This window comes from Eubalaena glacialis, chromosome 2 (assembly GCF_028564815.1).
Source record: "Eubalaena glacialis isolate mEubGla1 chromosome 2, mEubGla1.1.hap2.+ XY, whole genome shotgun sequence".
Taxonomy (NCBI): domain Eukaryota; kingdom Metazoa; phylum Chordata; class Mammalia; order Artiodactyla; family Balaenidae; genus Eubalaena; species Eubalaena glacialis.
In genome coordinates, this window is record NC_083717.1 from 101289383 (window position 1) to 101303445 (window position 14063).

General features: G+C 34.7%; 1 protein-coding gene across 1 annotated transcript in view; it reads left to right on the plus strand.

Moving 5' to 3' along the window:
• The window catches only part of FAM227B (family with sequence similarity 227 member B), a 263913-nt gene that overhangs the window by 66825 nt on the left and 183025 nt on the right, over positions 1-14063 (plus strand). Inside the window, exon 10 of the mRNA XM_061180326.1 lies at positions 5474-5611. Within this exon, the coding sequence (XP_061036309.1) occupies positions 5474-5611 (138 nt within the window). The remainder of the gene's footprint in view (positions 1-5473; positions 5612-14063) is intronic.

Sequence of the window (14063 nt, forward strand, 5' to 3'; positions counted from 1 at the left end):
AGCATATCTATGACTCCTAGGTACATAACCTACAGAAATGTACATATTTCTGTACACCAAAAGCACAAAATGTTCTTAGCAGCACTATTTATATAATAATCAAAACAAACTGTCCAAATGCCCATCAATAATATGAAATTTAGATAAACTGTGGAATATTTATATAATGAAATACTACCAGCAATGAGAATGAGCACACTATAATTATATACAATAGTATGAACAAATCACAGAAACAAGGTTGAGGGGGGAAAAAAGCCAGACACAAAAGAGTAGATCCTGTATGAGTCCACTGATACAAAGTTCAAAATCTGGCAAAACTAATCTATAATTTTAGAAGTAAAGATAATGTTTATTCTTGGGAATTGGTCCTGGCTAGAAAGGAGGGCACCTGGAGTGCTGAATATTTTGTTTCTGAGGGCTGGTAACATGGACACCATATATTAAATTTGTGAAGATTCATTGAGCTGTACATGATTGTTCATTTTAATTTTTATGCATCGATAAAAATTTAAGTTGAAAACAAAGGCAGTAGTGGTAGCTGCACTAGAGCCTCTATGGTTTATTTAATCATGAATATGTTTGTACAGATTTCTCTCGCAATGCATTTCTCACATTGCATACCTATCAAGAGTCACATGTTTTCTGAGTCTGTGCTCATAAACGACCTTTTCAACTTTTAGTAAGATTTTATCTCTCAGTTGTGATTAATTATTTTGTATTGGCTAGAGCACTTGTTGAAAGAATTTTATAAGACATGTTTTTCTTATTTCTTTTTTGAGGAGATGTTTATAGCATAGATCTAAAATACTTGATTCAATTTCTCCTTAATAAAAAAAATTCCTTTTTATCAGGATGAAGTAATCACTTTATTAGGTTATTTACATTATATTCAGTTTGATTTCTTATATTTTCATTTGGCTTTCATTTTTGGTTTGTTTTTCACAAACAAAATTTTTGTTACCAGAGTTCCTTATACACAATTCTTAGAGCACCAGAGACTGTATTAGCTTCCTATTGCTATTATAGAAAATTACTACTTAGTTTAAAACAACATAAATGTGTTATCTTATAGTTCTGGAAATCAGAAGTCCAAAATGAGTTTCACTAGGCTAAAATGAAGATGTTTGGCAGGGCTGTGTTCTTCTAGAGGTTCTAGGGGAGAATCTGTTTCTTTGCCACTTTTCTGAAGCTGTTTCCATTCTTTGCCTCATGGCCCTCTTTCATTATCAAAGCCAGCAATGGATAGTCAGTCTTTCTCATATTGCATCACTCTGATACTGACTCCTTTACCTTCCTTTTCCATATTTAAGAACCCTTCTGATTACATTGGGCTCACCTGGACAAGCCTGCATACTTACCCTATTTTAAGGTTAGCCAATTTAGAAACTTAATTCCATTTGCTCCCTTCATTCCCCTTTGCCATGTAACATAACATATTCACAATTTGGGAAGATTAGGATATGGAAGACTTTGGAGGCTACTTCTCTAGAGTAGAGACACATTAAAATTTTGTATGATTGGCTAGATTTTGGCACAAGCCTTATGACTGGATCCCACATGGCAACCTTACAATGAGCAAGATTAAAATTCGTGCCATGACTCTGGCTTCTGCTTAGGATGTAGAAAACTAAAATGATATTACTTCCACCCTTCCACCAAAAAACACTGGACTGTCTGCAAATTCAAAATTTTCCTTGAACCCATTGGAGATTGCAGAGCAAATCTAAAGAAAGGTGCCTCCAAGGAGAGACCAGATGCAAGCACTTGCTCATCGGGGGCAGATGCAGCCAGATACCATAAAAGCCAGTAAGAAGAATTCAATCAAAAAAAATTTTTTTTTTGTCTGCACCACGTGGTTTGCAGGATCTCAGTTCCCCGACCAGGGATTGAACCCTAGCCCCCTGAAGTGGAAGCACGGAGTCCCAACCACTGGACCACCAGGGAATTCCCTTAGCCAAAATTTTTAATGAATTGCTTAAAGCTGAGTATGGTCTAGTGTGAGAATATAGAACCCTTAGTAGCTACATAAAACAAGGGAGAAGTTGCCCTCACTTACAAGCTTCTCTCCACACATCTTACAAGAAATATTGAGGGTGGAATAACAGTCTTGAGAAAGCCTGGGGGAATGTAATAGAAGACACTGCAAAAAAGGCATAAAGCCTTGCCTGGACCCTTCTATCTCCTCTATGTTAACAACAACAACAAGCTTTAAGCCACAGCAGGAGGAGGGGGAAAAGTTGGGGGGGAGGAAGGGCAGCAAATGCAGTTTCCCTTAGGGAAGAAGTGGAGACACAACTCACCTGGGAAACAGAGAAAACTACCTCTACGCCAGAGGCCAGGAATACATACTGGGCCAAGAACAAGTTTGCTACAGCTGGGGCAAGGCTGGATTACTGAGAAGACCCTATCCCAAGCCCCAGGAACAAAACCCAACGCTGATGCTGATTCAGAACAGAGAATACCAACCACTACCAGGCTAACAAACATCAACTGACAGGTAACAGCAGTCTACTGCTGGGAGAGGGGCACAAGTGTGGAAAAGACCATTTCTGAGAAGACACAAAAGATCTAAAACTGAGAGTGGAGCAGATGCTGATGTGGAAGTAAACTAACAGAAAACAAAAACCTCTGGCAAGGCAGTTTACATTGTAAGAGGAATCTGAAGCATGTAGAGTACTAAAGGTAATCATAGTAACAACAAAACCCAAACACAGCCCAACTCTCAATTCCCTTCCAGACTGACTTAATTACCCATGCTTAAGGCCAAAAAGAAAAACAAAAAGCCCATTTCAAGGCCTGAAAGCTATTTACTTCATTTTTACTGCATTACACAATATGTCTGACTTTCAACAAAAATTATGAAGTCTACAAAAAAGCAATGGAAAAAATAAACACACTATCAAGAGACAAAGAAATCATCAGAACCAGTTTTAGATATGACACAGATATTAGAATATCAGACAGGAAATTTTAAGTAACTATGATTAATATAGTAAATGCTCTAGTGGAAAAGATGGATAGATAACATGTATGATCAGATATGTAATTTGAGCAAGACATGGAAACTATAGGAAAGAAGACAACATAGGCCAATGGAACAAAATTGAGAGCCCAGAAATAAACCCTCACAAACACAGTCAAGTAATATTTGACAAGGGAGCCAAGAATACTCGATGGGAAAAGGATAGTCTCTTCAATAAATGGTGTTGGGAAAACTGGATCACCACAGGTAGAATAATGAAATTGGACTCCTATCTTATACCACTCACAAAAATTAACTTGAAATGGAGTAAAGAACTGAAACCATAAAACTCTTAAGAAGAAAACATAGTGGAAAATCTCCTTGACATATGTCTTGGCAACAATTTTTTGGATATGGTATCAAAAGCACAAGCAACAAAAGCAAAAATTAGTAAGTGGGACTATATCAAACTAAAGAGCTTTTGCATAGTAGAAAACAACAAAATGAAAAGACAACTTACGGAATATACTTGCAAATCATATCTGATAAGAGGTTAATATCCAAAAGATAAAAGGAACTCAGTTCAATAGCAAAAAGGAAACAATCTGATTTTAAAAATAGGCAGAGGAACCGAATAGATATTTTTCCAAAGAAGACATACAGATGTCCAACAGGTACATGAAAAGATGTTCAACATCACTAATCACCAGGGAAATGCTAGTCAAAACCACAATGAGATATCACCTCACACCTGTTAGAATGGCCATTATCAAAGCGCCTACAAATAACAAATGTTGGCAAGGATGTAGAGAAAAGAGAACCCTTGTGCACTGTTGGTGGGAATGTAAATTGGTGCAGCCACTATGGAAAACAGTATGGAAGTCCCTCAAAAAATTGAAAATAGAACTCCCGTGTGATTCAGCAATCCCACTTCTAGCAGGTAGACTGAATCTTTCCCCTGATCTCCTGCCAGGCTGTAGTGTGGAGTGAGGGGCACTGGGCATTTGCCCCTTCAAATTGGGAAGTGTGACAAGGTGGCAGCCATCAGTGCAAGTCTCTCTCTGCTCTGATTGTTGGCAAGCCAGCACACGCGTGCTCCTCACAAATAGAGTCTAGGCTTCTCCAGCTCTTCTGTCTCAGTGGATTTCCCAACAGGCATGGGGGCTCTCCAGGGCAAGGGTCCACCTGTGTGGACCTTCTCTTCCTTACAGACCCCTCCAGGGGTGCTGGTCCCAACCCGATGCCTTTTCCCCCCCAAGTCTACCCAGTTACGTGGAGATCTTCCTTGCAGTTTTGGTTTTATAGGAGATACTCTGCCGGTTTCCAGTTAGTTTTCTTTGAGTAATCTTCCACATGTAGATGTATTTTTGATGTGTTTGTGAGGGGAAGTGAGCTCCATGTCTTCCTACTCTGACATTGATCCCCCTCTCAATAAAAAAAACTGTCTTTTAATCTCCTGATCTGTTAGCCTTACTATACCCCAGATTTTCCACGAATACACTATATATTTTAAAACATAGACAATCTATTGAGAAACATTCAAATGAACCACACTTCAGGCTTCTGAATATTTTATCTAGTGGCAACTAATGTGAAATAGGCAATAACCAAATCTAAAAACACTTAGAAAATTCCAATTTGATATCAAAATATAGCAAATAATCCTCATTGAATACTCACTACTGAGAAAATACTGGCTATGTTTATGAGTATATCAATGTATATTAATAATGATGATAATATTAGCTCATATTTCCCATTTACTGAACACTTTAACATATACTGTCTCAACCATCAGAATAAACATATGGAGTACACAAAGGAATTTATATTGTTCTCATTTTTATTGCTGAGAATATAAATGTTTAGTGTGGTTAAATCAATTATTCAACCCTATACAGCTTTTGGAACAAAAATGGAACTTTTTAAATGGAATTTATTTTTATTTCTTTTAGGGTACTATAATTGATTCATAAATGTTATTTTAAAAATAATAGGAGCTACAGATAGGGAAATTTTTAAAACAATAATCACCTATGCTGAGAGGAAATCATGTTAATATTTAAGCTATAGTCACACATATGCATACAGTAAAATTGTCCTTCACATAAAAACATACTATGATTGCCTTTATATGTTAACAAATACTTACAAGGTAACTTTTAATGGATACTTCATGATCCGCTGTATGGATGTACTGTTGTTGGATATTTAGGTCCTTTCCAAGTTTTCACAATATTAATCTCCCCTTATGTCCGTTTATGAACTTAGCTTATGTCTATGAGTCAGAAAGGTATATATCAAGCTTATCTCTTTTCTAATTCTCAGTCTTATATGATAAGACATTAACATTTCTATGTAGAGATTCCCTCTTTTGAAACTTGAGACTGACAATCCTCACAGGACTGTTCTGAGAATGAAATGTATAATGCTCCTGAAAAGGCTTTGACAAAAGATATTTTTAAAATCCTAATTTCTTTGGCTAAATATACATATTTGTATCAACAGGTTTAAAACCTAAAAAAGACTTTTGGACCCACTGGAAGCTGAACGAACTCTCCACAACAACCATTCATGGTAGCAAGAAAACACCTTCAGAATCTATAAAGGACAGCATTGCAAGAAGTCAAGAATGCATATCAACTTGTAAGTAAATTTATTATATACTGCCGATTGAAATAGCCAAAATCAAGTGTATCATTATTTTTTTGTCAGAATTTTCTAATGATTTATTTTCTGGTGAGGGTCTTAAAATAACATTTGATTTATAGATGGGTATTATAGTAATTTGAATATTGCTTTATATTTTAGTTTTTCATTATAAAAATGGCATGTGCTTAAGTCCTTTTCTCATTTGCATGTTATTATGTTTTTATATTGATTTGCGGGAACTTCTCAGGTTTGTAAGAACACCACAAATATTCGTACTTTTTAGCTGTATTGCTATCTGGTTAATAATGTGTTTTACCAATAGATAAGTTTAAAGTTTTTATTCAGCAAATTTAAATAATGTCTTTTGTAGTTTCAGTTTTGTGGCATGTTTGTCAGAACTTTCTTACCTAATATTATGAAAAAAAAAACTACCTGTTCTTTTTTTCTAGTACTTTTTTATTTCCATGTTTTATTAAACTCTTTAATCCACTTGGGGTTTATTTTGTTATAAAGGAAGGTAGTTGTATTCCAGTATTTTGTTTTTTCCAAATGCTTACTTATTAAATAGTCCACTTACAGACTACTTGAAATAGCAATTCACATGGATATATTTTTGTATTCTCTTCTACCTCCCAAATTCCTGTCCAGGATCAAACTTCTCAGTAACTCTACATTAATTAGCACTTTAAGGCAAGTTTATTTTTCTCTAATTTATACTATATTTCAATACTAAACATAGGTCTGGTGCTCAGGCCTCATTTCTGACCAATTAAATAAGAATCTGAGGCTCAGTATTTTTTAAAGCTACCCAGATGATTTCAGTGTGCAGGCAAAGTTAAGAACCACTAGTGTAGAGGGCAATACCTTTGCATCATACTTCTTGATATAGGCCAGGGGAAGGAGGGACTAACCTACTCAACCTACTCTTCTGAAAGCTGCTCGTCAGTTAATTTCTGATTCTAAAATTGTTTAATTAGTTAATTACTGCTCTTCTGATTAGTACTTTGATTTTTCTCCACTCTTATCCCCATAGATATCATCCTGTCTGATTTCTATCTTTTAGTAGTTATGTGAAATTTCTTATTTGCTAATGTCACCCTGGTTTTTACAGAACTTCATGCATATTTGTAATTTTAGATGGAAAGAGAGATAATCCACTGTCTTGACCCAATCTTATCTCTTTTTGTTTCTCAGTTTCACATGTGAATAACAACTTGGCTGAATATAAAATTAAGGAGGTTGGGGGAGCTTTCTATTTTTTTTAAATTTTAACTTACAGAAAAGTGTTGAAAATAGTATAAGGAACTCCCATATATCCTTTATCCACCAAATGTTTGAATTTATCCTATTTGTTTTATCGTTTTCTCTCTCCCTCTTTTATATAAACATTTAAAGCTATAAATTTCCCTAATTCCTGTTTCAGCTACATTCTGCAAATTTTGATATGTTATATTTTCGTTATCATTTAATCCAAAATATTTTCTAATATGCAGTATAATTTCTTTTTTGACCCATGGGTTATTTAGAGATGTATTATTTAATTTTTAAATACTTAGGGCTTTTCTAGATACCTTAAAATTACTGATTTCTAATTTTTTTTTTTTTAAAGAAGGGGGAAGTTTTTTTTTTTTAATTTTATTTATTTATTTATGGCTGTGTTGGGTCTTCGTTTCTGTGCGAGGGCTTTCTCTAGTTGCGGCAAGTGGGGCCACTCTTCATCGTGGTGCGCGGGCCTCTCTTGTTGCGGAGCACGGGCTCCAGACGCGCAGGCTCAGTAATTGTGGCTCACGGGCCTACTTGCTCCGCGGCATGTGGGATCTTCCCAGATCAGGGCTCGAACCCGTGTCCCCTGCATTGGCAGGCAGACTCTCAACCACTGCGCCACCAGGGAAGCCCTGATTTCTAATTTTAAATATACTGTGGTCTGAGAATATACCCTACAATCTTTTGAAGTGTATTGAGACTTGTTTTATGGTACAGTACATGGTCTATCTTGGTGAACATTCAATGTGCACATGAGAAGAATGTGTATTTTGCAATTATTTTGTAAATCTCAATTAGATCAAGGTGGTTGATAGTGATATTCAGATCTTCAATATCAAGATTCAGCAAACTACAGCCTGTGGACCAAATCTGGCCTGCAGCCTATTTTTATACATTCTATGAGCTAAGAATGATTTTTACATTTTTAAGGGTTGTAAAAAAAAAACAAAACAATAAAGAATATACCACAGAGGGACTTTCCTGGTGGCACAGTGGTTAAGAATCTGCCTAATGCAGGGGACACGGGTTCAAGCCCTGGTCTGGGAAGATCCCACATGCTGCGGAGCAACTAAGCCCAGGCGCCACAACTACTGAGCCTGCGCTCTAGAGCCCGCGAGCCACAACTACTGAAGCCTGTGCGCCTAGAGCCCGTGCTGCACAACAAGAGAAGCCACTGCAATGAGAAGCCTGCTCACTGCAACAAAGAGTAGCCCCCGCTCGCTACAACTAGAGAAAGCCGGCGCGCAGTAACAAAGACCCACTGCAGCACAAAATAAATAAATTAAAAAAAAAAGAATATACCACAGAGGTCATATGTGGCCCACAAAGCCTAAAATATTGGACTGTCTGACCCTTAATAGAAAACGTTTGCTAACTCTGGTTCTGTATCTTTACGATATTTAATTGTTCTATTAATTACTGAGAAGGGGGTGTTAAAATCTCCCACTGCAATTGTGGAATTATCTAGTTCTCCCCTTAATTCTACTGATTTTTGCTTTATGCATTTTTAAGTTACTGGGCACATACACAATTATTATGTTTTCCCTTTAATCATTATGAAATGTTTCTTCATATCTATGGTAATTCTCCTAGGGGAATTATCTATTTATCTAATTATGAGTTCTATTTTGTCTGATATTAATATAGCCACTTGAGCTTTCTTATGCTTGTGGTTTGCATAGTGTATCTTTTCCCATCATTTTACTTACAACCTCTTTGTTTTTTCATGTTTAAAGGTCGTCTTGCAAACAACCTATAGTTGAATCTTGGTTTTTTATTTAGTCTTACAATTTCTTCCTTTTAATTGGAGTGATTACTTCATTTACATTCAACATAACTATTGACATGATTAGGTTTGTTTTTACCATGTTCCTGTTTGTTTTCAGTTTTATCTCACCTGTTTTTTGTTCTTCAATTCCCCTTCCGTATCTTCATTTGGTTAAGCAAATATTTTTAGTATTCCATTTTAATTCTTCTATTGGCTGTTTGCCTGTACCTTCTTGAATTTTTTGCAATTGCCTTAGTGATTTCAAAATGCATCCTTAAATTATTAAAATACTACTTAAAGTTAATGTTGTCCTACTTCACTAAAAATGTAGGAACTTGGAGAAGGATAGCTACACATACTCCCCTTTGTCCTTTGTGCTGTTGTTGTCATATATATTAGAAGATCTACATGAATAATGGCCTCACATTATACAGTGTTAGGATTTTTGCTTCAAATAACTACATGGTTTATTTCAGCTTTATTGAGGTCTAATTGATGTACAATAAACCACACACATTTAGAATATAAAATTTCACAATTGGACATATGTATAAACTCATAAAACTGTCACAGCTTTCAAGAGGAAACATATCCACCATTCCAGAAAGTTCCTCAGACTTTTTTGTAGTTCCTCCCTCCTTCTCAATCCCCAGGCAATTACTCATGTGATTTTTGTCACTACAGGTTAGTTTGCATTTTCTAGAATTTTATGTAAATGGAATCTTAGAGTATGTGCTATCTTTTGTCTGGCATTTTCTACTCTGCATAATTATTTTCAGATTCATTCATCTTGACATATGTATGAATAGTTTGTTCCCCTGTATTGCTGAGTAATAGTCCATGGTAAGGATATACAACAATTTGTTTATCCATTCACATGTTGGTAGACATTTGCATTGTTTCTAGTATTTAGCTATTATAAATAAAGCTGCTGTGAATATTCATGTACAAGTCTTTGTGTAAACATAGGATTTCATTTATCTTTGGTAAACATCTATTAGTGGAAGGCTGAGTAGTATTTTAAGTGTATTATAACATTTTAAGAAATTGCCAAATTTATCCAAAATTTTACATTCCTATCAGTATACAAGTTATAGTTACTCTACTTCCTCACTAACACTTCATACAGTCTTTTTAATTTTAGCCATTCTTGTGGCTTATGTACTGGTATTTAGTTAGGTTTTATTTTAATTTCTCTAATGACTAATTATGATGAGCTCTTTTCATGTGCTTATTTGCCATCTGTATATCTTCTTTGCTGAAGTATCTGTTTCAATCTTTTCGCTATTTTTATTGGGGTTGTTTGTCTTATTTTAATTCTGTTATAACAGTTCTTTATATATTCTAGACACAAATCCTTTAACAGATATATATTTTACAAATATTCTTTTCTAGTCTGTAGTTGCCTTTTCATTTTATAATAGTGTCTTTTGAAAGGCAAAAGTTTATATATAATATGGTAAAAGCAAATTTATCATTTTTTCCAGTAGGGTATGTGCTTTTTTTGTCATATTCAAGAATTTTTTTGTGAAACCCAATTTCACCAAGATTTTCTCCCATATTTTCTTCTAGAAATTTTATAGTATATAATTTTATAGCTTATAATTGTAGCTCCTATTATACACTTAGGTCTCTAATTCATTTTGAGTAATTTTTGCAAATTATGTGAAGTAAGCAGTGAGGATCATTTCTTTGTATATTATTCTAGCACCATATGTTGAAAAGATTATCCTTTGCCCATTGAATTATCTTGGAACCTTTGTCAAAAAAACATTTGATCATATGTGTATTACTCTATGCATGTACTCTGAATTCTGTTTCACTGATGCCAATACCCAACTACCTTGATAACCGTAATTTTATAACGTGTCTTGGAGTCAGGTACTATAAGTCCTCCAACTTTGTTCTTCTTTTAAAAAATTATTTTGCTATCTAGATTCTTCTCATTTCTATATAATTTTTTAACTGCTTATCAGTATTTAAAGTATATACTCTGGAATTTTCATTGGAATTAGGTTGAATCTATCAACTTAAGAAGCATTGACATCTTAACAATATTGATTTTCCAATCCATGAACATAGAATATTTCCACATTTATTTAGGACTTCTTTCTATCTCAGCAATATTTTCTAGTTTTTTCTTTATAGGTGCTGCACATATCTCTCAAATTATATTGCATATGGTGTTTTTAATTTCAATTCCTGATTGTTCACTGATAATATATAAAAAATACTATAGAAAAATACTTTTGTGTTGATCTTATATCCTACAATCTTACTAAACTTGCTTATTAGTTCTAGTAGCCTTTTTAGATTTCTTAGGATTTTTTCTTCATGGATACTCATGTCATCTGAGAGTAAAGAGCATTTTACTTTATTTTCAATCTGTATGCCTTTTATTTATTTTACTTGCCTATGGCTAGGATCTTTAAGAAGATGTTGACTAAAAGTGGTGAGAGTGGACATGCTTGCCTCATTCCTGATCTTAGAGGGAAAATGTTAGGTTACCTTTAAATAGATTTAGGCTGAAGGCTTTTATAGATATCTTTTATCAGGTTGAGGTAGTTTCATTCCCTTCCTAGTTTGCTGAGAGGTTTTTGTTGTTGTTTGTTTTTTAACAAATAGATGTAGGATTTTAGCATTTGTTGAGATGAACATATTGGTTTTCTATTTTAGTCTTTTCATACAGTGAATTACATTGATTGATTTTTCAAGTGTTACCTAACCTTGCATTCCTGGGATAAATCCCATTTGGCAATTGTGTATTAACCTTTTCATGTATACTACTGAATTCAGTTTGCTAAAATTTTGTTTTCTTTTCCTGTACTGTCCTGTCACATTTTAGTAATAAGTGTAATGTTCACCCCTCTTCTCTTTTCTAAGGGTTAGTGTAAACTTGGTATTTGTTCTTCTTTACGTATTTGGTAGAATTCACCAATGAAGCAATCTGGGCCTAGAAATTCCTCTGTGGTAAGGTTTTTGACTAAAAATTCATTTCTCTAATAGATATAGTGCTATTCAAATGATCACTTCCTTCTTGAGTAAATTTTGTAGTTTTGTGTAAATTTTTATTTTATTCCTTTAAATATTTTTGAGTTTTTTTCTGAGATGTGATCTTGTTATTTAGAAATATTTTGGTCTACTTGGGGCTTTATTTTAAGCTTCATTAGGTGGAACCAGAGAACTCTTCTGTTTAGGCCTAACATGCTTCCCCTCTTGAGGCAGTACCCTTCTTAGTATTCTACCCCATGCTCTGTGGATAACAGATTTCCCGTCTGGCTGTCTGGAACATGAGCTTTCTGTGAGCCCCAAGCATTGTTCTGCCTGCTCCTTCCTGTGTTTCTTTTTTATAAATCAACCTCAGGCAAAAATTCAAGGATAACCTTCTGAAGAGCTCCAGAATGCTCTCTGTGTGCATCTGTCTCCTCTATATTATGCTGACCTGTGAATTTTAGCTTGCCTTGACCTTCCTGAATGCTAAATTTTATGTTTCAGCTCAGTTCTGCTTGGATTCCCACCACTTACACTGTGGCCTCAAAATTTCTTTTTTAGAGACAATAAGATGAGACAACTGAAAGCCCTCATTAGGTTTTTTTCTCTTGGCTGGAGCGGGGGTGATTACTGTCCTGTGCTGCCTGTTGTCCAACACATGAAAACCATTGTTTCATATATTTTCTCCAATTTTTTACTTGTTTAAGAAAGAAGAGCAATCCAGTTCCTGTTACTCCATCATAGCAAGAAGTAGAAGTGATTATATGTATTTTAAAAGATTAAGAGAAGACTTAAAAATAGTCTTCTATATTTATTCACATATTTGCCATTCCTGGATCTTCATTCCATCCTATAAATTTGAGTTTCCATCTGGTGTCATTTCCCTTCAGCTTGAAAAAAAACTACCTTTTGGCAGTTCTTATAGTTCAGTTCTGCCAGTAATAAATTTTCTCAAGTTTATTTATCTAAAAATAATGTTCATTTTGCCTTTATTTTTGAAGGATATTTTTGCTAGATTTAGAATTCTAGGTTCACTTTTCTTTTGCCTTTCATCAAGATATTGTTCCCTTGGGTTCTGGTTTGGTATTTTTTATTTTTTAATCCACTCTTTTCTATATTATTTTCCCATATAGGGCATTACAGAGTATTGAGTAGAGTTCCCTGTGCTATACAACAGGTTATTATTAGTTATCTATTCTATATATAATAATGTGTACATGTCAATTCCAATCTCCCAATTTATCCCTCTCCCGCCTTTCCCCCTTGGTAAACATAAGTTTGTTTTCTACATCTGTGACTCTACTTCTGTTTTGTAAACAGGTTCATTTGTACCATTTTTTTTAGATTCCACATATAAGCAATATCATATGATATTTGTTTTTCTCTGTCTGACTTACCTCACTTGGTATGACAATCTCTAGGTCCATCCATATCACTGCAAATGGTATTATTTCATTCTTTTTTATGGCTGCGTAATATTTCATTGTATACATGTACCACATCTTCTTTATCCATTCCTTGGTTGATGGACATTTAGGTTGCATCCATGTCCTGGCTATTGTAAATAATGCTGCAATGACCTTGGGGGTGCAGGTATCATTTCGAATTATGATTTTCTCTGTATATGTGCCCAGGAGTGGGATTGCTGGATCATATGGTAGCTTTATTTTTAGTTTTTTAAGGAACCTCCATACCGTTCTCCATAGTGGCTGTACCAATTTACCTTCCCACCAACAGTGTATGAGGGTTCCCTTTTCTCCACACCCTCTCCAGCATTTATGGTTTGTAGATTTTTTGATGATGGCCATTCTGACCAGTGAGGTGATACCTTATTGTCGTTTTGACTTGAATTTCTTTAATTTAGTGATGTTGAGCATCTTTTCATGTGCTTCTTGGCCGTCTATATGTCTACTTTGGAGAAATGTCTATTTAGATATTCCACCCATTTTTTGATTGGGGTTTTTTTGTTTTTGTTTTTGTTTTTGGTATTGAGCTGCATGAGCTGTTTGTATATTTTGGAGATTAATCCCTTGTCAGTTGCTTCATTTGCACATATGTTCTACCATTCTGTAGGTTGTCTTTTTGTTTTGTTTATGGTTCCCTTTGCTGTGCAAAATCTTTTAAGTTTAATTAGGTTCCATTTATTTTTGTTTTTATTTTCTTTACTCTAGGAGGTAGATCAAAAAAGATCAAGCTGAGATATATGTCAGAGAGTGTTCTGCCTATGTTTTCCTCTAAGAAGTTTATAGTATCTGGTCTGACATTTAGGTCTTTAATCCATTTTGAGTTTACTTTTGTATATAGTGTTAGAGAATGTTCTAATTTCATTCTTTTACATGTAGCTGTCCAGTATTCCCAGCACGACTTATTGAAGAGACTGTCTTTTCTCCATTGTATATTCTTGCCTGCTTTGTCATATATTAG